Source organism: Chlorocebus sabaeus, chromosome 16, assembly GCF_047675955.1.
Source record: "Chlorocebus sabaeus isolate Y175 chromosome 16, mChlSab1.0.hap1, whole genome shotgun sequence".
Classification (NCBI taxonomy): domain Eukaryota; kingdom Metazoa; phylum Chordata; class Mammalia; order Primates; family Cercopithecidae; genus Chlorocebus; species Chlorocebus sabaeus.
Genome location: NC_132919.1, coordinates 3,585,048 through 3,610,855, shown reverse-complemented (window position 1 = coordinate 3,610,855; position 25,808 = coordinate 3,585,048). Strand labels below are relative to the sequence as shown.

At 49.5% G+C, this 25,808-nt stretch overlaps 2 protein-coding genes across 2 annotated transcripts in view; one reads left to right on the top strand and one right to left on the bottom strand.

Annotated features, from left to right (window-relative positions):
* Positions 1 to 24,708, top strand: part of ITGAE (integrin subunit alpha E) — an 82,757-nt gene extending 58,049 nt beyond the window's left edge. Inside the window, exons 21-31 of the mRNA XM_037987458.2 lie at positions 3,175 to 3,307; positions 5,626 to 5,724; positions 6,906 to 6,985; positions 8,758 to 8,835; positions 10,142 to 10,205; positions 10,284 to 10,391; positions 14,588 to 14,644; positions 14,949 to 15,044; positions 18,091 to 18,186; positions 21,870 to 21,980; positions 24,393 to 24,708. Of these exons, the coding sequence (XP_037843386.2) occupies positions 3,175 to 3,307; positions 5,626 to 5,724; positions 6,906 to 6,985; positions 8,758 to 8,835; positions 10,142 to 10,205; positions 10,284 to 10,391; positions 14,588 to 14,644; positions 14,949 to 15,044; positions 18,091 to 18,186; positions 21,870 to 21,980; positions 24,393 to 24,488 (1,018 nt within the window). The 3' untranslated portion in view covers positions 24,489 to 24,708. The remainder of the gene's footprint in view (positions 1 to 3,174; positions 3,308 to 5,625; positions 5,725 to 6,905; positions 6,986 to 8,757; positions 8,836 to 10,141; positions 10,206 to 10,283; positions 10,392 to 14,587; positions 14,645 to 14,948; positions 15,045 to 18,090; positions 18,187 to 21,869; positions 21,981 to 24,392) is intronic.
* On the bottom strand, positions 10,388 to 14,435 carry HASPIN (histone H3 associated protein kinase). Its single transcript, XM_008009878.3, has one exon. The coding sequence runs from the start codon at positions 14,375 to 14,377 to the stop codon at positions 11,981 to 11,983; it is 2,397 nt and encodes a 798-aa protein (XP_008008069.3). The 5' UTR covers positions 14,378 to 14,435; the 3' UTR covers positions 10,388 to 11,980.
* Positions 24,709 to 25,808: the final 1,100 nt, after the last annotated feature.

Below are 25,808 nucleotides of genomic sequence, written 5' to 3'. Positions count from 1 at the left end.
CGGAGCTTGCAGTGAGCCGAGATCGAGCCACTGCACGCCAGCCTGGGTGGCAGAGCGAGACTCCGTCTGCAAAAAACAAAAACAAAACAAAACAACACTAATGAGCCTGGTTGTCGGTGCCCAGCTGTCTCAGTGGTTTTTGACCTTTCTGAGGACATGGGTCCCCTAAAGAATCTCACGAACCCATGCAGTGAGCTGAGATCCGGCCACTGCAGTCCAGCCCGGGCTACAGAGCAAGACTCCGTCTCAAAAAAAAAAAAAAAAAAAAAAAAGAATCTCACGAAGACTACACACCACTCTACGTAGAAGATCACATGTGCATACATAAATGTTGGCATTCCGGGCCCTCTGAGACGGTCCCTAGGCCTCAGATTAGGCAACGCTGTTAAATATTCTGACGACACTGAGGTCTCACGCCTGGGCTCTGGGATGGTGCGTCCAGCTGACGTGTCAGCATCTCTGCTTCGTTATCCCATATGCCTCTCTTATCATGTCCCAGACTGGACGCATCTTCTTCCATCCTTGGGTCTTCCGCCCGTGTTACCTCCTTCAGTCGATGGCACCACTCAGCCACCTGAGCTAGAAACTCAGAACTCGCCCTTGACTCCTCTGTCCCCCCTCCCTGCCTCTTTTTTGTTTTGTTTGCTTTACTGTCTCTGACTTCTTTCCTTCTCCACTACTGTTGTCTTTTTCTGTCTTTTTTTGAGACAGGGTCTCATCTGTCACCCAGGCTGGAGTGCAGTGGCGAATCTCGTCTCGCTGCAACCTCCGCCTCCCAGCTTCAAGTGCTTCTCCTGCCTCAGCCTCCCATGTAGCTGGGATTACAGGCACCCGCCACCACACTCAGCTAATTTTTGTATTTGTAGTAGAGACGGGGTTAGGCAGGCCGGTCTTGAACTCCTGGCCTCAATGATCCACCCGCTTGCCTCCCAAAGTGCTGAGGTTATAGGCGTGAGCCACCGTGTCCAGCCGTCCACTACTGTTTCCTTATTTCAGGCCTGTATCATGTCTCGGGTGGAGACAGCAGCCTCTATCTTTGCTTCCTGTCTCTCCCTCCAATCAATCCATCCTCTTCTCAGCTGGAATCAAAACCAAACCAAAACCAAACGATGAGAACAAAACACACGTCACATTACTTCCGAGATCTGCACATTCCATCTTTGGACATTTCAGACGGAAAACAGTTTTCTTGGCATTGCTAATACGTTTTTCTCTAGACCTCAGCTACTGAGACTGGTTCTGCACTCTGGGTCCCCGTGATACCTCCGCATTCTGGAGGAGGCTTTCACACATCCCCAGGTCCCTCTTTTCCAGGCCACGTGGACTCGGGTCTTAAACCACAGCCTTTTAATGGGAAGGGTCTGAATGATTTTGTGGGTAGGAAGCTGAGGCCAAGAAAGGGGGTGGGACAGTGTGTCTTATGCACACCGGTCTCCAGTGCAAAGCAGTGCCGCATAAATACTGTGGTGTGGAGGAATTTGTGCCACAGAGTACCTCACCTAGGGCCACAGTGAACTGGTGGTAGAAAGAGGATTTGGGTACAGTTCTCTCAACTCTTTGGAGGCTGCTAGACTCCAGGCATTTAATTAGCCTTTTGTTTTTTTGAGATGGAGTTTCACTCTTGTTGCCCAGGCTGGAGTGCAATGGTGCGTTCACGGCTCAATGCAACCTCCGCCTCCTGGGTTCAAGCGATTCTCCTGCCTCAGCCTCCCGATTAGCTGGGATTACAGGTGCCTGTACCACGCCTGGCTATGTATATGTGTGTGTGTGTGTGTGTGTGTGTGTGTGTGTGTGTATATATGTATATATATATATATTTTTTGAGATGTCACCCGGGCTGGAGTATAGTGGTGCGATCTCGGTTCACTGCAACCTCCGCCTCCCGGGTTCAAGCAATTCCCTGCCTCAGCGTCCTGAGTAGCTGAGACTACAGGTGCGCGCCACCACACCCGGCTAATTTTTGTATTTTTAGTAGAGACAGGGTTTCACCATCTTGGCCAAGCTGGTCTTGAACTCCTGACCTCATAGTCCACCCGCCTTGGCCTCCCAAAGTGCTGGGATTACAGGCGTGAGCCACTGTCCCCAGCCAGTTTTTGTATTTTTAGTAGAGACGGGGTTTCGCCAGTTGACCGGGCTGGTCTTGAACTCCTGACCTCAGGTGATCCACCCGCCTCGGCCTCCCAAAGTGCTGGGATGACAGGTAATTAGCCTGTCTTGGCTTCTGTTTCCTCCTCTATGAAATGGAGAGTAGCTGTATTATGTCACAGGATCACTATGAGAGCTGAACATGTGAGACACAGTCCTTGGCACATGGTAAGCACTAAATAAACGGCAGGTGTTATCATCATCTCATGCAGCAACTGACATGGGCGTGGCAGTCCAGCTGTTCGCTTATGTTGAGAGGAAAAAGGTCTCAGCTAAATGTATTCCCTAGGCAACTTAATCTCAAAAGTTAGTTAAGAAGGTGCTATTCTGGGTTGTGTGCGGTGGCTTACACCTGTAGTCCTAGCACTGTGGGAGGCCAAGGCAGGTGGATCACCTGAGCCCAGGAGTTCAAGACATGCCTCCACATGGTGAGACACTGTCTCTACAAAAAATACAAAAATTAACTGGGCATCGGCCTGGCTGGGTGGCTCAGGCCTGTAATCCCAGCACTTTGGGAGGCCAAGGCAGGAGGATCACCTGAGGTCAGGAGTTTGAGACCAGCCCGACCAACATAGAGAAACCTCGTCTCTAATAAAGATACAAAATTAGCCAGGCATGATGGTGCATGCCTGTAATCCCAGCTACTCGGGAAGCTGAGACAGGAGAATTGCTTGAACCTGGGAGGCAGAGGTTGCAGTGAGCCGAGATTGCGCCACTGCACTCCATCCTGGGCAACAAGAACGAAACTCTGTCTCAAAAAAAAAAAAAAAAAAAAAAAAAATTAGCTGGGCATGGTGGTAAACACCTGTAGTCCCAGCTACTCGGGAGGCTGAGGTAGGAGGATCACTTGAGCCCAGGAAGTGGAGGCTGCAGTGAGCCACGATTGTTGTGCTACAGCAGCCACACTCTAGCCTCGGTGACAGAGCAAGACCCCGTCTCAAAAAACAAAAACAAAACCAGAACGTGCTATTCTATTGCATCGAAGTTTTTACAATTAAATAGTACCATTTTTATCTGTGCCCTGTGCAGGCAGGAATTGGTGGTGGGCCTCACAAAGGAGCTGACCCTGAACATCAGCCTAACTAACTCCGGGGAAGATTCCTACATGACAAGCATGGCCTTGAATTACCCCAGAAACCTGCAGTTTAAGAGGATGCAAAAGGTAACTGTCAGCGGCTGTGCAAACAGGTCCCTTACGCCCCTCCCTCGCTGCATGCCTGCTTTTCCGTGGCGACCCCCTCACTGGCACCCCTGCCTCCAGCCTCCTCCTGGTCCATCCAGTAAATGGTTAATAACTAGATACATCCCCGCCGGTCCGGCTAACACGCCTCCCGAGGCACCATATTCTGCTTCACTGTCCCCCTCCCTGTGTGCAGTCTTCCTTCACCAGGGTTCTGAGAGAGAAGTGGCTCCAACACCCTAAGACACTGAGAAAGTAAAAATTAGCTGAGACTGGGAACGCGAAAATCTGCCCTGCCATTCCCCAGGCTGGATCACAGACACAGATACTAGGAAACTGTCTGTTTCCCAAGGACACCCTGTGGCTGAGAAGTACTGCCACGCTGAGTTCTGTTCTCTAAAATCACAGATCAGAAAACTTTGCTGTTTGAAGTTACGTCGGTAATTATGAACCCCTGTCACTCTTGCCTGGAGAGTGCAAGTCATTTTGACCAAGAGAAGAGTCTGTTTCCATCTGAGGTACAGAGCTTCAGATACCGTGTGTGTCCACTTTCTACTCTATATTAATGGTTTCCAAGGAAGCGGGCCCTGGGTCTGGTTCACAGGCTGACCTGACGTTGGCTGACTGCTTGACACGCAGCCCTGCTTTGGCATCAAAACGCGACTTTATTTACATTTCATCTGAACTCTACCCTTTCCCAGAGTCCTTTAATAACCGTCTTTTCTGTTGTTCAGTGATACACACAACAGTGTAGTTTTCGGCTGGGTGCGGTGGCTTACGCCTGTAATCCCAGCACTTTGAGAGGCCGAGGCGGGCAGGTGACCTGAGGTCAGCAGTTTGGACCAGCCTGGCCAACATGGCGAAACCCTGTCTCTACTAAAAATACAAAAATTAGCCAGGTGTAGTGGTGGGCACCTGTAGTCCCAGCTACTCTGGAGGCTGAGACAGAAGAATCGCTTGAACCCGGAGGTAGAGGTTGCAGTGAGCCAAGATTGCGCCATTGCACTCCAGCCTGGGCGACAGAGCAAGACTCTGTCTCAAAAACAAACAAACAGGCCGGGCGCGGTGGCTCAAGCCTGTAATCCCAGCACTTTGGGAGGCCGAGACGGGTGGATCACGAGGTCAGGAGATCGAGACCATCCTGGCTAACATGGTGAAACCCTGTCCCTACTAAAAAAAAAAAAAAAAAACTAGCCGGGCGAGGTGGCGGGCGCCTGTAATCCCAGCTACTCGGGAGGCTGAGGCAGGAGAATGGCGTAAACCCGGGAGGCGGAGCTTACAGTGAGCTGAGATCCGGCCACTGCACTCCAGCCTGGGCGACAGAGCGAGACTCCGTCTCAAAAACAAACAAACAAACCCAAAGTGTACCTTTCCTCATTGCAATGAGTCAATAAACTTGACTTTGTTGGACCCTAAGTTTGTCCCCGGTCATCTTAGGCTATTTGGGCTAGGACTGTATCCATTATATGAATGAAACAATCTCCTAGGCTGGGCGCGGTGGCTCACGCCTGTAATCCCAGCACTTTGGGAGGCTGAAGTGAATGGATCACTTGAGGTCAGGAGTTCAAGACCAGCCTGGCCAACATGGTGAAACCCTGTTTCTATTAAAAATACAAAAAATTAGCCGGGCGTGGTGGTGGGCACCTTTAATCCCGGCTACTCGGAAGACTGAGGCAGGAGAGTTACTTGAACCGGGGAGGTGGAGGTTGCAGCGAGCCGAGATCATGCCACTTCACTCCAGCCTGGGTGAAAGGGCGAAACTCCATCTCAAAAACCAAAAACAAAAACAAAAAACAATCTCCTAGGCGTCTAGAGGGGAACTAGGGATGGACCGTCCTTGGGAGAATTAAGAAAACTCACTGCAGTCATCACCTGCCCCTCGGGGGTCCGGGTGGGGAGCCTTGGTGGCTTCGTGGCAGTGCTGGTGTGTGCCGGCCTTCCAGCCAGGCTGTGGGTTACGTTTACATCAGGCCAAGGCCCGGCTCAAACGCCTCCTTCCTCAGGAAGACCTTATGGATTCCCCTGAGTTGGAACTCACCTTTCTCCGTCGCAGTTCTCTGCAGCTCCCTCACGCAAGCACCCCTTAGGCCTTGTATTTAAATTCCCCGGGGATCTACCGCTGAGCCCGCGTGTCTGTCTTGTGAGGAAGACAGGGATGAAGCGGACTTTATTTCCTCAGCTCCTGGCAGGGTGTCTGGCAGGCAGAAAAATTAGTGAATGTCTGCTGAATTGGTGTGAGGAAACTGAGGTGGTTTTTTTTTTCCCGCTCTTTAAGAGAATGTCATCTGCTCTGTTAACAGCCTCCCTCTCCAAACATTCAGTGTGATGACCCTCAGCCGGTTGCTTCTGTCCTGGTCATGACCTGCAGGATTGGTCACCCCGTCCTCAGGAGGTTGTCTGTAAGTCGGTTTGGGCTGATGCGCTCTTCCCACCACCTGCAGTTGGCGTCTTCTGCATCTTAGTCTCATTTGAATCCCTCGGTTCCAGCTTTGCGCTTCCCTTGACTGCAGTCAGTCTGTCCTCAGCGGTGCCTACAGTGGCTGAGTTGGCTCTGAAAGGAAGGGGTGATGGGGATGAGAGCTTTCCAGTACACAGCCCTAGATGAACTGCCTGCTCACCTTGGGGAAGTGGAGTGAAGTTGGAGGGCATGTCAGACCAAAAGTTGCTTTTTTTTTTTTTTCGAGATGGAGTCTTGCTCTGTCGCCCAGGCTGGAATGCAGTGGTGCCATCTCAGCTCACTACAACCTCTGCCTCCCAGGTTCAAGTGATTCTCCTGCCTCAGCCTCCTGCGTAGCTGGGATTACAGGCGTGCACCACTACACCCAGCTAATTTTTTAAATACTTTTGGTAGAGATGGGTTTTCACCATGTTGGCCAGGCTGGTCTCTAACTCCTGCCCTCAAGTGATCCACCTGCCTCGACCTCCCAAAGTGCTGGGATGACAGGCGTGAACCACCATGCCCGGCCAAGACCAAAAGTCATTAACCCTGAGCTGTCACTGATCATCTCTGCTGTGGGAAATTTCTGAAGTGGCTTCTTCAACTGTAAAATGGGAATGAGGCCACCTGCCCTGCTTACTCCATATTTGTATTTGAGGCTTAAATGAAATAACGGGGCTGGGCGCAGTGGCTCACACCTCTAATCCCAGCACTTTGGGAGGCCGAGGTGGGTGGATCGCTTGAGGTCAGGAGTTTGAGACCAGCCTGGCCAACATGGAGAAACCCTGTCTCTACTAAAAATACAAAATTAGCCAGGCATGGTGGTGCATGCCTGTAGTCCCAGCTACTCGGGAGGCTGAGGCAGGAGAATTGCTTGAACCTGGGAGGCGGAGGTTGCAGTGAGCCGAGATCACGTCACTGCACTCCATCCTGGGTGACAGAGCGAGACTCCGTCTCAAAAAAAAAAAAAAAAAAAAAAAAAAGAGAGAAAGAATGGAAAGGAAACATGCTGTGTTATAAAAATGTGAGGAATGTGAAAATCTGAGGAATCGTCTCCTAGGTCTGTTCCATGAGTAGCCAGGGGTCTGAATTGTGAGTGGCACAGAGAGGAATCAAGTGGCCTTTTTTTCTCCTTTAAAATAGGCTCATGTTTCAGTCGTTTGGCAGCTAGAGGAGAATGCCTTTCCAAACAGGACAGCAGACATCACTGTGACCGTCACCAAGTAAGTACTGCCTGGGTCACAGCAGAGTCAGGCTATGACCCTGGAAGACATCTCCCTACCACATGCGTGCTGTGAGAGGGATGGCCCCCTTACTTAGCCCAGGAAGAAAGGAAACCCCAGTGAGCCCACGGAAGGCATCTGTGTCCCTGCAGGGACTCGACTTTCTCTTCTTGTCACCAGAGACAATTAAAACGTTCTTTTATCCACACACACAGTAAAACGGTGGTACGGTCTGGTGGAATGAGCCTTGCAGTTCTGGTTCTGGTTCACTCAGCTTTGGAATAGCGTAGGGTAGCTCTGTTATCTGCAAGACCTCTCTGTTTGGGGGTAAGGGGGGAAGCGCTGTTGGGAAGAGTTCTCAAATGGAGGTGATTCTGCCCACCAGAGGCCGTGCCCGTTTTGACTGCCATGACTTGGGGTGGGGGGGTATTCAGTAGCACATCTGGTGGGTAGAGGCCAGGAATACTGCTAAACATCACACAGAGTAGTACAGGACAGCCCCCACAACCAAGAACTAGACCAAAATGTCAATAGTGTGGAGGCTGAGAAGCCCTTTTAAAATCAGCATTTTTCTAAGTGTGGTCTTCTAGAGACAATTCTGAACTCCAATTGCTTATCTCTGAAAGCCTTTTCTTTTTCTTTTTTTTTTTTTTTGAGATGGAGTCTCACTCTGTCTCCCAGGCTGGAGTGCAGTGGCACGATCTCAGCTCAGTGCAAGCTCTGCCTCCCGGGTTTACGCCATTCTCCTGCATTGGCCTCCTGAGTAGCTGGGACTACAGGCACCCGCCACCTCGCCCGGCTAATTTTTTGTATTTTTTTGTAGAGACGGGGTTTCACCGTGTTAGCCAGGATGGTCTCGATCTCCTGACCTCGTGATCCGCCCGCCTTGGCCTCCCAAAGTGCTGGGATTACAGGTGTGAGCCACCGTGCCTGGCCTCTGAGAGCCTTTCCTTATCTGACTCCCAGTGACCCTGGGGAGCCAGGTGCAGAAGCTCCTGTTATGCAGTGAGAACACATGGACACAGGGAGGGGAACAACACACACTGGGCTCTGTGGGAGGGGAGGGGGAAGGAGAGCTTCAGGAAGAATAGCTAACGCGTGCTGGGCTTAGTAACTAGGTTCTGGGTTGACAGATGCAGCAAAGCACCATGGCACACGTTCACCTACGTAACAAACCTGCACATCCTGCACATGTACCCTGGAACTTAAAAACAAAACCTGGGCGCAGTGGCTCACGCCTGTAATCCTAGCACTTTGGGAGGCCGCGGCAGGCAGATCACTTGAGGTCAGGAGTTTGAGACCAGCCTGGCCAACATGGTGAAACTCCGTCTCTACTAAAAATACAAAAATTAACCGGGCGTGGTGGCACACGTCTGTAATTCCAGCTACTGAGAAGGCTGAGGCATGAGAATTGCTTGAACCCGGCAGTGGGGAGGTTGCAATGAGCTGAGATCGCACCACTGCACTCCAGCCTGGGCAACAGAGCGAGGCCCTTTTTAAGAAGCACTTGCCCATCCTGGCTAACATGGTGAAACCCTGTCTCTACTACAAAATGGAAAAAATTAGCCGGGCGTGGTAGCAGGCACCTACTCGGGAGGCTGAGGCAGGAGAATGGCGTGAACCCAGGAGGCGGAGCTTGCAGTGAGCCGAGATCACGCCACTGCACTCCAGCCTGGGCAACAGAGCAAGACTCTGTCTCAAAAAAAAAAAAAAAAAGAAGCACTTGCTATGTACAAAGCAGGTGTGCTGTGAACTAACACTCTTATTCCTAGTTCCAATGAAAGACGGTCTGTGGCCGAGGAGACCCACACCCTTCAATTCAGGCATGGCTTCGTTGCAGTTCTCTCCAAGTAAGTACTCCCGAGGGGCCAGCACCAGTGTGAGTCCGTCACCCAGGGGACAGCTTTGGGCTCTTTCTCTTGTAGATGGAGCTGGTGGTCAGGATGAATGTGGACACTGTCCTTCTGAGAGGAGCCTGCTTAGAACCCAGGCTCTGATATTGATCTCTAGGGTACTAACATTTGGGTCATAGAAACCCCATTGTGGTCATCAAAGGAGGTGTGTTGCCAACTAGTCTTGCTACAAAAGGGAATTAATATGACGCTGTGGAGGGAAGAAGGCAGCTGTGGGACTGGGAAGTAAGGAGGGGATGAGTAAGGCCATTTGAGGGATAATGAGTAAATGAACCAGCCCAACTATACAGAATTCAAATATTCTGCTTCACCCCAACTGCGCTACAACCACTTTACATTTTGACATTCAGCTTTTATTCCTTTTTTTTTTTTCTTTAACTGAGACGAAGTCTCACTCTGTTGCCCAGGCTGGAGCACTTGGTGCGATCTCGGCTCACTGCAACCTCTGCTGCCCAGGTTAAAGCGATTCTCCTGCCTCAGCCTCCCGAGTAGTTGAGACTACAGGTGGACACCACCAGGCCCAGCTAATTTTTAAAAAATTTTTAGTAGAGACGGGGATTTTACCATGTTGGCCAGGCTGGTCTTGAACTCCTGGCCTCAGGTGATCCTCCCGCCTCGGCCTCCCAAAGTGCTGGGATGACAGGCATGAGCCACCGCACCTGGCCTCATTCCTCGTAAAGGTCTGGTGCCCTCTGTCCTAGTGTATTCAGTTGAAAGTACTCAAGTTCATTCAAAAAGAGAAGGCCGGGCACGGTGGCTCACGCCTGTCATCCCAGCACTTTGGGAGGCCGAGGTGGGTGGATCACCTGAGGTCAGGAGTTCCAGACCAGCCTGGCCAACATGGCAAAACCCTGTCTCTACTAAAAATATGAAAATTAGCCAGGTGTGGTGGCAGGCGCCTGTAATCTCAGCTACTCGGGGGGCTGAGGCAGGAGAATCACTTGAACCTGGGAGGCAGAGGTTTCAGTGAGCCGAGATCGCACCACTGCACTCCAGCCTGGGCCACAGAGCAAGACTCCGTCTCAAAAAAAAAAAAAGAAAGGAGGATGGGTGCGGTGGCTCATGCCTGTCATCCCAACACTTTGGCAGGCTGAGGTGGAGGATCACTTGAGCCCAGGAGGTTGAGGCTACATGGAGCCGTGATTGTTCCACTGCGCTCTAGCCTGGGCAACAGAGTGAGACCCTGTCTCCAAAAAAGGGAGAAAGAGTCCTCAAGGGCTGATGCATGTCCTCTCAATTGCAGACCATCCATAATGTACGTGCACACAGGCCAGGGGCTTTCTCACCACAAAGAATTCCTCTTCCATGTAAGTACTTATTATTGTAAAGCTATAGGTGGCAAAGCAACACCCGCTTTGAGTTCCTACTCTGATTTTAATTTGCAGATACATGGGGAAAACCTCTTTGGAGCAGAATACCAGTTGCGAATTTGTGTCCCAACCAAATTACGAGGTCTCCAGATTGTAACAGTGAAGAACCTGACGAGGACTCAGGTATTTAAAGGCAGTTCTTTATCACAATTGCATCTCTTTCCAGAGTGACTACAGAGTCTCAAGTATAAAAAACCAGAGTTCTAGAAACGGAGGAAAGACAAGTTAACCACGGGAAAAGATTAGGAGTAAATTACCGAAGTCCTGTTCAGAAGGAATCTCAATCACTCAGATCTTAAAGCAACCTGTCAGTTTTCCTCCCGTTGAGGAAAAATAAGCAAAAATTAAAACCTTGTCAGTAGACAGAGACATTTCCCCTTTGAAAATTGATAAATTCTGCTTCTCTGTTTGACTGATATAACATGTGACATTTCTTACACTGCCCCCTGTAAGTTGCTTACTAGCTTCCCTTCCTCTCCCCTGAGACTCTTTTTTTGGTCTCTGCTTTGCCTCAGCCTCTTTACTTTCAGTTGTCTCATCTGTAGTCTGGTTCCCAAAGCTAGCCTTGATACCTGAAGCAACAGGCTCTGCTCAGTATGACGGCTGAAGCCTGGGCTTTTTTTTTTTTTTTTTTCTTCTCAGACTACATCAGTGTCAAGGCTCAAAAAATGGAAAGGAGGCCGGGCGCGGTGGCTCAAGCCTGTAATCCCAGCACTTTGGGAGGCCGAGACGAGTGGATCACGAGGTCAGGAGATCGAGAGCATCCTGGCCAACACGGTGAAACCCCGTCTCTATTAAAAATACAAAAAAAAACTAGCCGGGCGAGGTGGCGGCGCCTGTAGTCCCAGCTACTCGGGAGGCTGAGGCAGGAGAATGGCGTGAACCCGGGAGGCAGAGCTTGCAGTGAGCTGAGATCCGGCCATTGCACTCCAGCCTGGGCGACAGAGCGAGACTCCGTCTCAAAAAAAAAAAAAAAAAAAAAGGAAAGGAATTTACAGAAATGACTCTGCTGACAATTAGAAAGAGGGCTTACAGGTCAGGTACCATGGCTCACGCCTGTAATCCCAACACTCGGGATGCCGAGGTGGCTGGATCACAAGGTCAGGAGTTCGAGACCAGCCTGGCCAACATGGTGAAATCCCGTCTCTACTAAAAAAATACAGAAAATTAGCCAGGCATGGTGGTGTACGCCTGTAATCCCAGCTACTCGGGAGGCTGAGGTAGGAGAACTGCTTGAACCTGGGAGGCGGAGGTTGCAGTGAGTTGAGATGCGCCACTGCACTCCAGCCTGGGTGACAGAGCGAGTCGGTCTCAATAAAATAAAGAGGGCTTACAAATATAAACATTTGCATTCATATGCAGTTTATTTATTTTTAAAAATAGAGGCAGGGGTCTTGCTATGTTGACCAGGCTACATTTGAATTCCTGGGCTCAAGCGATCCTCCTGCCTCAGCTTCCCGAGTAGCTGGGACTACAGGCGCACGCCACCGCATCCAGCTAGTTTACTTTTTAAAGAACGTTTGTTATCAGCACATTTAAACATTTCAACAAATATTTCAGTTCCCATTTGGAAACAAAATTCTTGTTTGAAAAGCTGACTGGAAGCCTGTGAGAATGGGAGTTCCACCCTGCTCTGAGGATGGAGGCTAAAACAGCACCAGAGGCTTCAAGACCAGCCTCCTCTCACCTGGGGGCAGTCAGACACATTGAGCTTACTTAAATAGGCTGTGCTGGCAAAGCAAGTCAGTGGCAGAGCTGAAGTTCAGCATTGTCCTGTGGAACTCCCGGATCTGCTTCCTGATTTGCTTCATGGCAGGAGTGTTACATTTACTCTTGAAGGTCATTTGTTTCAGAATCTTGTCTGTCAGGTAATGTAGCCAGAGCACATTACTATAAGGGTGATATTCTCCCCAGCAGTTGTTATTCTCCTTCTTCATGAGCCTGTAGATGTCAAACTGGTAGTCGCCGTCACCGGTAAACAGGTCCTCGTCCATGGAAACGTCGCAGAAAACCACAATCCCGTCCCGTTCCAAGCGGGACAGGGTGTAGTCAATGATGCTGACTTGCAGGCCACGGGTGGGGATGGTGCTGCTCTTCCCGTTGAGGGTGTAGTGGAGTTCTTTGAGGCTGGTTTTCTTTAAGAGCACATTCCCCCAGTGTAAGTCTCGGTGCTCAAACCGCAGTGATGCCTCCGCCACTGCGAGGGAGGCTGTGAGCTGGTGTAGAATGCTCTTTGCAGTAGCCAAGGAAGACAGCTTGGTTTTCATTTGCTCTAGGTCAGTCCCTCCAAACTCAAATTCCAGCACAATGAAGAGCTGGTCGTCTTTAAAAAAATCAGGCCGGTCATTTGCAGAGCCTTTGGTTGAATGATAGTGATCCCAGGCTTTGAGGAGCAAGGGAGGGTAAGATCCCTGGACACAGTGCACTGAGTTCAGCCCGATAAAGCCTTCTGTGCGGTTGCACACTTCACCGGATAAGAGGCTCAACTCTTTGGAGATGATGATCTCTGGCAGGATTTCCTCAAAGGTTTTCTGATGGGATCCATTGACTAAATCGGGTCCTTCAATAGCAATGATTTTTATGGCTACAGGTGCGTGATCAGTAATTGTTCGAAACACTTCGCCAAACACCCCTTCCCCAATCTTCTCACAGCATTGCAGTTTTTCTGTGGGAAGGCAATGGCTAAAGGGGACAGGACCCTTCTGATTGCATTCCCCATAAACCTTTTCAGCATCAGATGCCTTTTTGTTTGAAATACTTAGAGTGTTTAAGGGGCTTAGCAAATACATAGAGGAGGAGTGCCAAGAGGACAGAGCACCACTTGTTTTGTTCGTGACATGCTGGTTTGAACATTCTGAGAGGAGGGATCCAGAGAGAGAAGTGGCAATGGTATAGATGCTGCAGACCTCTGACACATCAGTCACAATTTTCTTCTTGTGGAAACTGAAGGAAGCCCTGGTTTTGGTCCAAAAGCTGGCATTCTGTAAAGGAGTCAGGTCCTGGGTGGGGAACGAATCTTTTCTCATCTTTTGGCCCTTTTTAAAGTGGTGGGAATGGAGGAGAGAGGTTTCCCTTGCCTCCTGATGTTTGCTCTTCCGGCTTGGTCTAGTTCTCTCCAGCCTGTCGATTCCCCCTGGCACAATGCGGCCCTTGGAAACGCTGGCTTCCTGATGCTCTCTCCGGCCGGCCTCTTGAAGCCCTCTCTCTTGACAAGAGGCTTGGCCTGTGGCCCTCCTCTTGCCTGTGTTTGACAGACCTGGACACTCTGGTCCACTTCCCACCAGTTTCCTTTTACTGCAGGATTCCCTCATATTCTTCCCATCTGCCCCAAACTCAGAATCTTCAGGGGTTCCTGAGTTCACAAGGCCAAAGATTGCTGACCTGAGGCTGGCACGGGTTTGGTGGACCATCCTGGTGAGCCTGACTCCTCCTGTCGCTTCCTCCTGGGAGCAGGGGAGAGACGCTTGGTCCAGGGAGACTTCCGGGAGGTAGAGGCCGCTCGGGACCGCTGAGGCTGCAACCAGAGAGGCGGAGGTGCCGATCGAGATGACACTGTCCCTTGGCGTTGGGGACCCGGGGCCGGATGAGGCCAGAGAGCTGAACAGGGAAGCACTGGTGCCCACCTCGTCGCCGTCCCTGGGCTGGCCGCACACGCTGAGGTCCGGGCTGAGGCGGCCGGGGTCACGGCTGGGGAAGGGCGGGAGTCGGAGCGGGCCGCAGGGGGTGCTGCACTTCTGCGGGGGCCGAGTTCGCAGCCCCAGGCGTCTTGGGGTCACGGTGAGGCTCGGGCGAGCTCGCAGCTTCCTGCGCTTTGGAGTCACGGTCAGGCTGGGCCGGTCCTTGGGGACTCGGGGACGCCTCCGCCGCCGCCTCACCGGGCTGCCAGGGAAGTCGGGGTCGTCCGGATCGTCGGGATCGTCAGGATCGTCGGACTGCGAGGGGTCGCCGATGCTGGCGTCACTGCTGCCGCTGCTGTTGAAGAAACGCCTCCGGTCCTGCGGCGGGAACCACTGCGCGGCTTCCTGGCCCAGCCGCCGCTGTCTCCTGCCGTCGGCAGCCCCATAAGTGCGGAAAAGCCGGCTCCCAAATCCCGGGGGCGAAGCCGCCATGGCCAGCACCCGCCAAGATGTTCAAACTCAAACATCGCGAGACTTCCGCGCGACGCGGACGCGCCGGCCTGCCGCGGGGTCCTAGCTCCCGGCTCTGCGCATGCGCACCTCGCCGGGGCACGGGCCGGGGCCGGGGCCGGGGCCGGGGCCGGGGCCGAACACTGGTGGCTCGGTTTGTTCAGCGCGTCGCGGTCATGGGTCTCGTTTCAGGCCTTCACGGTGTGCACCTGGAGTCAGGAGCGCGCTTGTGGGTTCATTCCGGTTCAGGTAAGTGCGGCGGTCCCGACCGGCCAGGGGAGGGCGGAGAACCTGAAGCAGGTGACACGAGAGGCCAGGAGGCCGTTTTTCCAGGGTTACCCCTGCCTGCCGGTGCCGGCGGCTCCCAGGCCCTCCCTAGCTGCGTCCCTGGGTCTCATTTGCTCCCGCCGGAGCTTTGCTTGGGCCGAGGTGAGCGCTGAAATTGCGCACACCCTCTCTTCTGGGACCTTACGATGCTCTGTGTCCAAAGTGTTAAGCGTGTCAGTCTTTCCGCACGGAAAGGAATTGTGTTAACTAGACCCTGCTTTTCCAGCATGTGGAAGAATGGCATTCAGTGAGCTGTGTCATCGCTTCCGATAAAGAAAATGTAACCGTGGCTGCAGAGATCTCCGTGGATCACTCTGAGGAGGTATTTGAGACTGAAATGCTCCAGATCTGATTATCCAGTTGCTCACGGGCATCGCCCCGAGAAGAGATAATAGCATCTTTGCATAATATGTCCAAAATAGGTCTTTTGGTGCGAAAAACCAACCCTCTGTTCCAACCCGTTCCTTAGCTGCCTTCAGGAGGGTGATTTACTCCAGTTACAGTACAAGGAACTCTAGGGATTACCTGTGACTCCCCTTTCCTACATCCCCACGTCTATTCCAGCAGCAAGGCCTGCCATTTCAGTGCCAAAATATATCCTAAATCCATTCACTTCTCTCCATTTCCACTGCCGTTGTAATTCAAACTACCCTTTCTTGCCAGGGCTGTTGCAATCACCTTTAGCCTGCTTTTCTTGCCTCTGCTTTTCCGACATTCTCTACAAATAATTCCCACGTAACAGCTATCCATCTTCTAAGAGCAGACATTAGATTGTGCCACTCCCCTGCTTATTTAAAAAACAAAACAAAACAAAACAAAAACTGGTGCTTGAGCACACTTAGACTAAAATCCATACTTTTTTCATGGCCAGAGCAAGGCACTACTTGATCTGGTCTCTGCTTAATTCTTCAACTTCATCTCCTAGTACTCGCCTTTCTCTCCCACTGCCCCTTTTATTATTTTATTTATATATATATATATATATATATATATATTTTTTTTTTTTTTTTTTTTTTTTTTTTGAGACGAAGTCTTGTTCTGTCGCCCAGGCTGGAGTGCAGTGGCACGATCTCAGCTCAGTGCAAGCTCTGCCTCCCGGGTTCACGCCATTCTCCTACCTCAGCCTCCTGAGTAGCTGGGACTACAGGCGCCCACCACCACGCCTGGCTAATTTTTTGTATTTTTTTTTTAGTAGAGACGGGGTTTCACTGCGTTAGCCAGGATGGTTTCAATCTCCTGACCTCGTGATCCGCCCACCTCGGCCTCCCAAAGTGCTGGGATTACAGGCGTGAGCCACCGCGCCCGGCCCACTGCCCCTTTTATAATCGGGTTATTCTGTTCTATTCTTCTAGCTTGCCAGTACAGTATTATTCTGGCCATAAGACTTTGTACTTGCTGTTCCTTTGCTTAACACTGCTCTTCCCCTAGGTCCTCATGGAGGTGGTTTCTTCTTAAATTTAGCTCAGGTGTTCTTTTCTCTTTTCTTTCTTTCTTTTTTTGAGACGGAGTTTCACTCTTGTGCAATGGCGTGATCTTGGCTCACTGCAACCTCGGCCTCCCGGCTTCAGCGATTCTCCTGCCTCAGTCTCCCGAGTAGCTGGGATTACAGGTTTGCGCCACCACGCCCGGCTAATTTTGTATTTTTAGGAGAGATGGGGTTTCATCATGTTGGTCAGGCTGGTCTTGAACTCCTGACCTCAGGTGATCCGCCCACCTTGGCCTCCCAAAGTGCTGGGATTACAGGCGTGAGCCACCATGCCCAGCCTCAGGTGTTATTTTCTTAGAGAGGCCTTCCCTGATTACTTATCCTAAAGTGGGAATTAGTGATCAAGTGATCAAGTTTAATGTCTTGCAGTGATCCAGGTGACATTCATGAGGTCTCAACTGAAGAAGTAGCAATGGGGGTGGAAAAGAAAGGGACAGGTACAAGATAAAATTTAAAAAAGAATTGTGAGTGTGGTGGCTCACATCTGTAATCCCAACACTTTGGCAGGCTGAGGCGGGAGGATTGCTTGAGGCCAGGAGTTCAAGATCAACCTGGGCAGCAAAGTGAAACCCCATCTCTTAAAAAAAATAAATAAAAAATTAGCCAGGCATGGTGGCTCATTCCTGTAGTCCCAGCTACTTGGGAGGCTGAGGCAGGAGGATCGTTTGAGCCCAGGAATTTGAAGCTTCAGTGAGCTATGATTGAGCCACTGCATTCCAGTCTGGCTAACAGAGTGAGACCTTGTCTCAAACAAAAAAAAAAAAAAAAAGAAGGAAGAAACGCTTACATTAAATAAAATGAATAAGCTGAGTGCGCTGGCTCATGCCTGTAATCTCAGCACTGTGGGAGGCTAATGTGGGTGGATTACTTGAGCCCAGGAGTTTGAGACCAGCCTGGGCAACATGGTGAAACCCCATCTGATCTGCAGTTCAGTTACATCTTTTAGTAACTAGAAGATGGGGAAAGGAAGGAGAGAAACAAAACATATTTTAGACATGAACTCACTGTGTTTGAATGGCCCTCACCACCTTTCCTTTTAAAGGCATTCCTGGGCTTAGTTAACGGCCCCAAAGTACACAACACTACACAAAGTTACCCAAACAAGACATCTGCAGTTATTCTCCAACTTCCTTTTTTTTTTTTTTTGAGACAGAGTTTCAAGAAATACAAAATAGAAAAATTAGCCCAGTGTGGTGGGGTGTGCCTGTGGTCCCAGCTGCTCGGGAGACTGAGGTGGGAGGATCACTTGAGCCTGGAAGGTTGAGGCTACGGTGACCCTTGATCATACCATTGCACTCCAGCCTGGGTGACAGAGCGAGATCCTGTCTCAAAAACAAGTCAGTCAAGAGCTGACTTTGGATGGCACAAGGGAAAAGAAGAAAAGGCCAGGCGCGGTGGCTCACGCCTGTAATCCCAGCACTTTGGGAGGCCGAGGTGGGTAGATCATCTGAGGTCAGGAGTTCGAGACCAGCCTGGCCAACATGGCAAAACCCCATCTCTACTAAAAATACAAAAATTAGCCGGGCGTGGTGACTCACACCTATAATCCCAGCTACTCGGAGGCTAAGGCAGGAGAAGCCCTTGAACCTGGGGGGTCGGAGGTTGTAGTGAGCCGAGACCGCGGCACTTGACTTCACTCCAGCCTGGGCGAAAGAGCAGGACTCCGTCTCAAAAAAAAAAAAAAGAAAAAAGAAAGAAAAGGAAGTTGGAGAATAACTGCAGATGTCTTGTTTGGGTAACTTTGTGTAGTGTTGTGTACGTTGGGGCCGTTAACTAAGCCCAGGAATGCCTTTAAAAGGAAAGGTGGTGAGGGCCATTCAAACACAGTGAGTTCATGTCTAAAATATGTTCTGTTTCTCTCCTTCCTTTCCCCATCTTCTAGTTACTAAAAGATGTAACTGAACTGCAGATCCTTGGTGAAATATCTTTCAACAAATCTCTATATGAGGGACTGAATTCAGAGAACCACAGAACTAAGGTAAGTCCTGGCTAACTTCTGAGTAGTGCCCAAGGAAAATTGTGCCTAACCTTTGAGTGCCTGCACAGACATTCTGTTGCCCTCTTCCTGTTTTCAGCCTTAACACTTCTGATCTTGGCTCTGCCATCACTGCCTTTGTGACCTTGAGTGAGTCAGCTTCTGCCAGTTTTTTGCCTATGAAATAAGGCAATTAAGAGGCGTAAGCTGAGGAGTTCTGAATTGAAATAACTAGGCTGGAATCTGCATTATATACTTTGATTTGAAAATGTATTGATTTAAAAAAAAAAAAATTTCCAGCCAGGCACCGGTGGCTCACACTGTAAACCCAGCACTTTGGGAGGCCGAGGCGGGTGCATCACTTCAGATCAGGCCAAGACCAGCCTGGCCAACATGTTGAAACGTGGTGAAACCCTGTCTCTACTGAAAATACAAAAATTAACCGGGCATGATGGTGGGTGCCTGTAATCCCACCTACTTGGGAGGTTGAGACACGAGAATTGCCTGAACCTGGGAGGTAGAGGTTGCAGTGAGCTGAGATCGTGCCTCTGCACTCCAGTCTCCATGATAGAGCGAGACCCAGTCTCAAATAAATAAATAATTTTTTAAAAATGTCCTAAGTAAGAAATTGTTTTTTGTATACATTAACTGTCTTAGTGTGCTGTATCAGTGTTTGGTGATAGTATTAAACAGTACTCAGGAATGCATAGATCTTTTATAAGATTTAGACCAGATACTGGAACTCTTGGAATTCTTTTTGCAAACGTACGACCAGAAGTCAGCCTGATGCCTGTGATTTGTGGACTCAATGCTTTGTGTGTTACCCTGTGTGTTCATTCTTGTTGACACTCGCCTGGACATGGCTTCAGAGGTGATCTGTCTGTGAGCTCTGAGCTCTTTAGTTAGGCGTGATTGTCTACTAGAGGGAATGTCAGGGGAGTGATGCTGGATTGCTAAATATAAGGTCCTCCGTTTTCCTCCCTGGAGGAGGAGAAAGGAGCAATTGTCTAGACATGCCAATATAACATTTCCTTTTATTTTTAAGTAGTGTATTTCTTTTTCCTTTTTTTCTTTTCTTTCTTTTTTTTTTTTTGAAGCAGAATCTTGCTCTGTTGCCCAGGCTGGAGTGCGGTGGTGCGATCTGGGCTCACTGCAAGCTCCGCCTCCCGGGTTTACGCCATTCTCCTGCCTCAGCCTCCCGAGTAGCTGGGACTACAGGCGCCTGCCACCACGCCCGGCTAGTTTTTTTTTTTGTATTTTTAGTAGAGACAGGGTTTCACCGTGTTAGCCAGGATGGTCTCCAACTCCTGACCTCAGGTGATCTGCCCCCCTTGACCTCCCAAAGTGCTGGGATTACAGGCGTGAGCCGCCATGCCCAACTAAGTAGTGTATTTCTTTTTCTTTTTTTTTTTTTTTGTATTTTTTAGTAGAGACGGGGTTTCACTGGGTTAGCCAGGATGGTCTCGATCTCTTGACCTCGTGATCCGCCTGCCTCGGCCTCCCAAAGTGCTGGGATTACAGGCTTGAGCCACCGCGCCCGGCCTAAGTAGTGTATTTCTAATACAGAAAACAATGTGGAAGAAATAGAAGTGCCCCATTATTGCACTGCCCAGATTTTAACCAATAAAAGTAATAGCAAGAAAATCCAAACCATACAGAGAACGGTAATGAAATGAAAAATAATGGTTCCTTCACTTCTCCCTTCCCATGCCCCTAGCAGGGAGGAGTTACTATTAAGTTTCTTACGTGCACATTTTAAATTTATATATTTCCCCCTCTTACTTACTGATACTTTTATTTCTATGGCACGGATTCCGCAAAATTCCTTTCTTTAAATCCAGTATCCTAAGCAAAGTATTAAGTAGTTCCTGACAATAAGCACCTGACTGACAGTGACTCTGTGAATATAAACAAACTATCCAAATGCATTTCAGCCTCAAGAAAGGGAAAATCCAGCTCTTGCAGCACAAGGGCATATGCTGTTTATCCAGCGAGAGAGACTAACCTGGGGCGATGGGCTGGCTGCTTTTGTCCTTGCACTCTGCGGTGCTGGGGCTGCGTTCTGTCACGGCAGCGCAAAGTTGCCATGTCTCCAAATGCTATATTTTCACATGGCAGGATACGGAACAGGAAGCAAGAAGTCAGTCGCAAAAGGATTTTGGATTTTTCTTCATGGGCCTTCCCTTTTCAGGGACGAAACATTTTCCAAAAGCTCCCAGGAGATATCCTCTTACATCTTATTAGTGAGATCCGAATCTCACGTCAGTCACTGGCGAAGGAAAATAGCTGTGTGTCATGATCCCCGTAGACCAACCATGATTCCTGAATAAAATCCGAAAGGAGACAGTGGCCGCTGGGCAGGCCAGCATCCGTGTTTGCTGCAAGCAGTAGTACCTGGTGCCCTGCTTCTCCCTTAACCTCTACCTGGGCATCTTCAGGGCACTTTTGGGAATCTGTGGGTTTAGAAGAGGATAAAGGGAGGCGGCTTTGAGAAATGGGGACATGTCTTCTACTCAAATCTGGCCTGTTTCCCGAGTCACCTTGGGACTTCCTTTCACTTCCCAAACCCAGGTTCTCAAGTCCCCCTCTTTCTCCTATAGAAGAATATTCCAGCCCTCTTTCTGTTCTTCCTCCGTCTTTGTTGCTATGGTACCTCCCTATTCTCAAGTCCTAGGACTTCATTTCTATTAAGTTCACTACCTATGATCTAAGTAGGACCTGGAAGGTCAACTTTAGGTCAGCCAGCATTTATAACTTAATTGGAAGAGGCCTTAAAGGTAAGTTTGTCCAGCTCTTCACCCTGTACAGAAACCTCTCCAAAGCATCCCTGACCTTGGCGCTTAAACATACACGTGAAGGGAACTCAGTGCTCTGAGCAGGCAGAGAAGTCTTGTTGGCTCTCTGGCCCCACCTAAGTCCTGGGAACTTGTTCTGGCCACAACTTGGAAGGGCCATCCCTGGGTCTCAGGAAGCACATCTCCTGAACTTTCTAGCTGAGCCCTGCCAGAAGAGAGATGAGACTCCCGACACTGGGAGAGCCTTTGGAAAACAAAACCTGAGGATGACTTCTCATAGCTGAGCTCTGCAAGTAGTACACATGGATATAATTTTGCATTTATTATGTCCCTTAGGTAATAACACACTTTTTAGTCTGATGAGGAGAAGACCAGTACTTTTGTCATATTTTGTGGGGGGAAAATGTATTACCAAAGCCTTTAGGGATCTGTGCAAGACCAAAAAGAGCCGTCAGAACGGAGTTGGAAAGGACTTGGAGATCACTGAAAGGAAGTCATCATTTTGAAGAGAACAGGCATGGGGCTCAGGGACATAGAGCAGTGTAGCGGTGTGACAGCCTCGCAGTTCCATGTTGAGACTGGATTCCGCGGGACCCTCTTTCAAGCTGTCAGAGCATCTTTAACAGAAGGTCACAATCTCCTGACAGACCTAGCCCTTCTAGATAAGGGGCCAGAATAGTTTCTTACAAAGCATTTGGATGATTGGATAATTTTAGATGATCTAAAATGCTGTATCAGGGAATATTAGCTTTTTGCTTTTGTGTCATCAGTTTTAATCAATACACAGGATGTTGCCAAGTCCTCGTATTTTGCTCCTTAAAATAACATGTAGGATTTTTTTTCCTCATTTCCTTCACCTGATGTATTGGGCCATCTCTTTGTCTTGTCTAGATCACTGTCGTCTTCCTGAAAGATGAGAAGTACCATTCTTTGCCTGTCATCATTAAAGGCAGCATTGGTGGACTTCTGGTGTTGATTGTGATTCTGGTCATCCTGTTCAAGGTCAGTTCTACTCATGGCATAACGGTGAGGGAAGACTGGGCTCTGGTTTTGGGCACAGAACTCCTTAGGACAGCCAACCTCTGACCTAGAGCAGCTGCCCTGGCCTCGTGGCCACTTTTTTCTCCTCCTTCAACTACACACCCCCATTTAGACAAATGAGTAAAACAGTATCTGTCTGAAAAGAGAAAACTCTAATTGAATAATAAAGAGCGATTTTATATATATTTCTTTGCCACCTCGCTATTCTCAAGGCCCAGAACTTACTCCTGTTACGTTCGGCTCCCTGTGAGTTAAATAGGGCCTGGAAGGTCAACCCTAGGCCAGCATTTGTAACTTGATTGGAAGAGGCCTTCATGGTAAAAAAAAAGGCCTTAAAACAGATGTGATTGCTGTTCCCCTAGTGAAATCTTTTTTTTTTTTTTTTTTTTTTTTTTTTTTTTTGAGGCGGAGTCTCGCTCTGTCGCCCAGGCTGGAGTGCAGTGGCCGGATCTCAGCTCACTGCAAGCTCCGCCTCCCGGGTTCACGCCATTCTCCTGCCTCAAGACTCCTGAGTAGCTGGGACTACAGGCGCCTGCCACCACGCCCGGCTAGATTTTTGTATTTTTTAGTAGAGACGGGGTTTCACCGGGTTAGCCAGGATGGTCTTGATCTCCTGACCTCGTGATCCGCCCGTCTCGGCCTCCCAAAGTGCTGGGATTACAGGCTTGAGCCACCGCGCCCGGCCTCCCCTAGTGAAATCTTTTCCTTGCCTTCCCCTGTCTTAATGTGCAAACTCTTCTACTACTATTTAAGATCCTCTCCTCTCTGCCCTCTACCCCTCTCTGCCCTTAAGTGTTCCTTTTCTTCTTCTTTTTTTTTTTTTTTTTTGAGATGGAGTTTCACTCTTTGTGCCCAGGCTGGAGTGCAGTGGCGTGACCTCAGCTCACTGCAACCTCTGCCCACCTCCCTGACCCCCACTCTGGGTTCCAGCGATTCTCCTGCCTCAACCTCCCGAGTAGCTGGGATTACAGGTGCACGCCACCACGCCCAGCTAATTTTTGTATTTTTAGTAGAGATGGGGTTTCACCGTGTTGGCCAGGCTGGTCTCGAACACCCGACCTCAGGTGATCCACCCGCATCGGCCTCCCAAAGTGTCAGGATTACAGGCGTGAGCCACCGCGCCCAGCCTTTCTTTTTTTATTATTATTTTTTTTGAGACGGAGTCTTGTTTCTTCACCCAGGCTGGAGTGCAATGGCGTGATCTTGGCTCACTGCATCCTCTGCCTGCCAGGTTCAAGCAGTTCTCCTGCCTGAGCCTCCCCAGTAGCTGGGATTACAGGCACATGCCACCATGCCCGGCTAATTTTTGTATTTTTAGTAGAGACAGGGTTTCACCGTGTTGGCCAGGCTGGTCTCGAACACCTGACCTCAAGTGGTCTACCCACTTCAGCCTCCCAAAGTGCTGGGATTACAGGCATGACCGCTGTGCCCGGCCTTTTTTTTTTTTTTTTTTTAAATAAAAGAGTCTTGCTTCGTCCCCCAGGCTGGAGCTCAGTGGCACAATAATGACTCACCGCAGCCTCAGACTCCTAGGCTCAGGCCATCCTCCCGCCTTAGTCTCCTGAGTAGTTGGGACTGTTACTTAGGCGCATGCCACCACACCCAGCTAATTTTTTTATTTTAATATTGTGGAGATGAGGTCTCCCTATATTGCCCAGGCTGGTCTCAAACTCCAGGGCTCAAGCGATCTTCTCATCTTGGCCTCCTGAAGTGCTGGGGCTACAGACATGAGCACCTGGCCCTGCTGTTTTCTCCCAACAAGTCAAACTGTTCCCTAAATAGGTTCGTGCCTCTGCGTCCGCATAGGCTGCTACTGTTGTCAGGAATGCCCTCCATGACTGCTCACTTCGCTCACTCTCTTCCCTGAAAGCGGTCTAGAGACTCCTGAGTCCTCTGGGCTGGCTTCTGTGCGTTTGCTGTGAGCTCCCTTCTGGAAACCCTTCCAAACGGCAGTCATCGCACTGTATTGTAATTATCTCTTTTTCTACTAGATGATGAGCTTGACGTAGGAAGCTGTACTTGATCTCCTTCTATCTTCAGCATCATAGGCTCTACTGAGTATTTTTGCATAAATGAGATCAGATCCAGTACAGCCGAAATTATCACGCTTTGCAAAATAAGTTAAAAAGGTTCAGCTGCTCGGGAGGGCAGGGTTCAGAGGAGGTGGAGTCAGTTCTGATGGAGGGATGAGCACCAGAGGTCTTGAAGGACTGGACTGTCCGGGAGAGAGTCAGAGGAAGGTAGGAGAAAGGAATAGTGGTTATGAGAAACAGAGGAATGTAGGGGCTGTTTAGACAACAGCCAGAGTGCCAGTTTTCTGAAACAGATGGGAATCTTCGGCCTGTCTCTGGACTTTTCCTTCTGTTGTTTCAGTGTGGCTTTTTTAAAAGAAAATATCAACAGCTGAACTTGGAGAATATCAGGAAGGCCCAGCTGAAATCAGAGACTCTGCTCGAAGAAGAGAATTAGGACCTGCTATCCACTGGGAGAGGCTGTCAGCCAGTCCTGGGACTTGGAGACCCGGCATCCTTCGGAATACTTTTTTCCTTCAGGATGATGGACAGCAGCATGAAGCTGTTTGTAGAATATCAGTTTTTAACCACGCATTGTCCCCAAAGCGTCTGTGCATTGTGCAAAAAGTACACTTGGGAAACATTTGGTATTAAATAAAGTTACACTTTTCTTCACAGTAGTGCCTTTAATCTGGAAACATAGTATTACTTACGATTTGCAGTACATTTTGCCTGATAGGGCAAGTTTTCATTCTTATTTTAAAAAAATGATAGATTGTGGCTGGGCGCGGGGGCTCACGCCTGTAATCTCAGCACTTTGGGAGGCCGAGGTGGGCAGATCACGAGGTCAAGAGATCGAGACCATCCTGGCCAACATGGTGAAACCCCGTCTCTACTAAAAATACAAAAATTAGCTGGGCGTGGTGGCGGGCGCCTGTAGTCCTAGCTACTCGGGAGACTGAGGCAGGAGAATCGTTTGAACCCGGGAGGCAGAGGTTGCAGTGAGCTGAGATCATGCCACTGCACTACAGCCTGGGTGACAGAGCGAGACTCTGTCTCAAAAACAGAACAAAAAAATCATCAATTGTATCCTTTCAGATAATTCTTAAGTATCAATTTTTCAGATTTCCAAAAGAAACCCTTTGGGGTTTTAATTTAAACATACAGGTTAAGTTTGGCAGCATTGATATCTTTATAGAATTGCCTTTCTACTCCACTTGCTGAGATTTTGTTTGTTGGTTTGTTTTTTGAGACAGAGTTTCTCTCTTATTGCCCAGTCTGGAGTGCAATGGTGCGATCTCGGCTCACCACAACCCCTGCCTCCTGGGTTCAAGCAATTCTCTTGTCTCAAAGAGACAAGGCTAGTCTCAAACTCCCGACCTCAGGTGATCCACCTGTCTCAGCCTCCCAAAGTGCTGGGATTACAGGCATGAGTCACCACACCTGGCCATGCTGAGGTTTTTAAAAACACTTTGTAGCAAGGTCTTATAATTTTCTTCAAAGGGGTCTTAATTTATAAAGACTTATTTCCAGCTGTATTTTTATTTGTTTGTTTATTTTAGGGACAGGGTCTCACTCTGTCGCCCAGGCTGGAGGGCAGTGATGGCAGTCATAGGTCACTGCAGCCTTGAACTTTTGGGTTCAAGCAGTCCTCTGCCTCAGCCTCCTGCGTAGCTGGGACTACAGGTGCAGGCCACCATGCCTGGCTCCTTTTTGAAGTTTTCTTTTGTAGAAATGGGATCTAGCTATGTTGACCAAGCTGATTTCAAACTCCTGG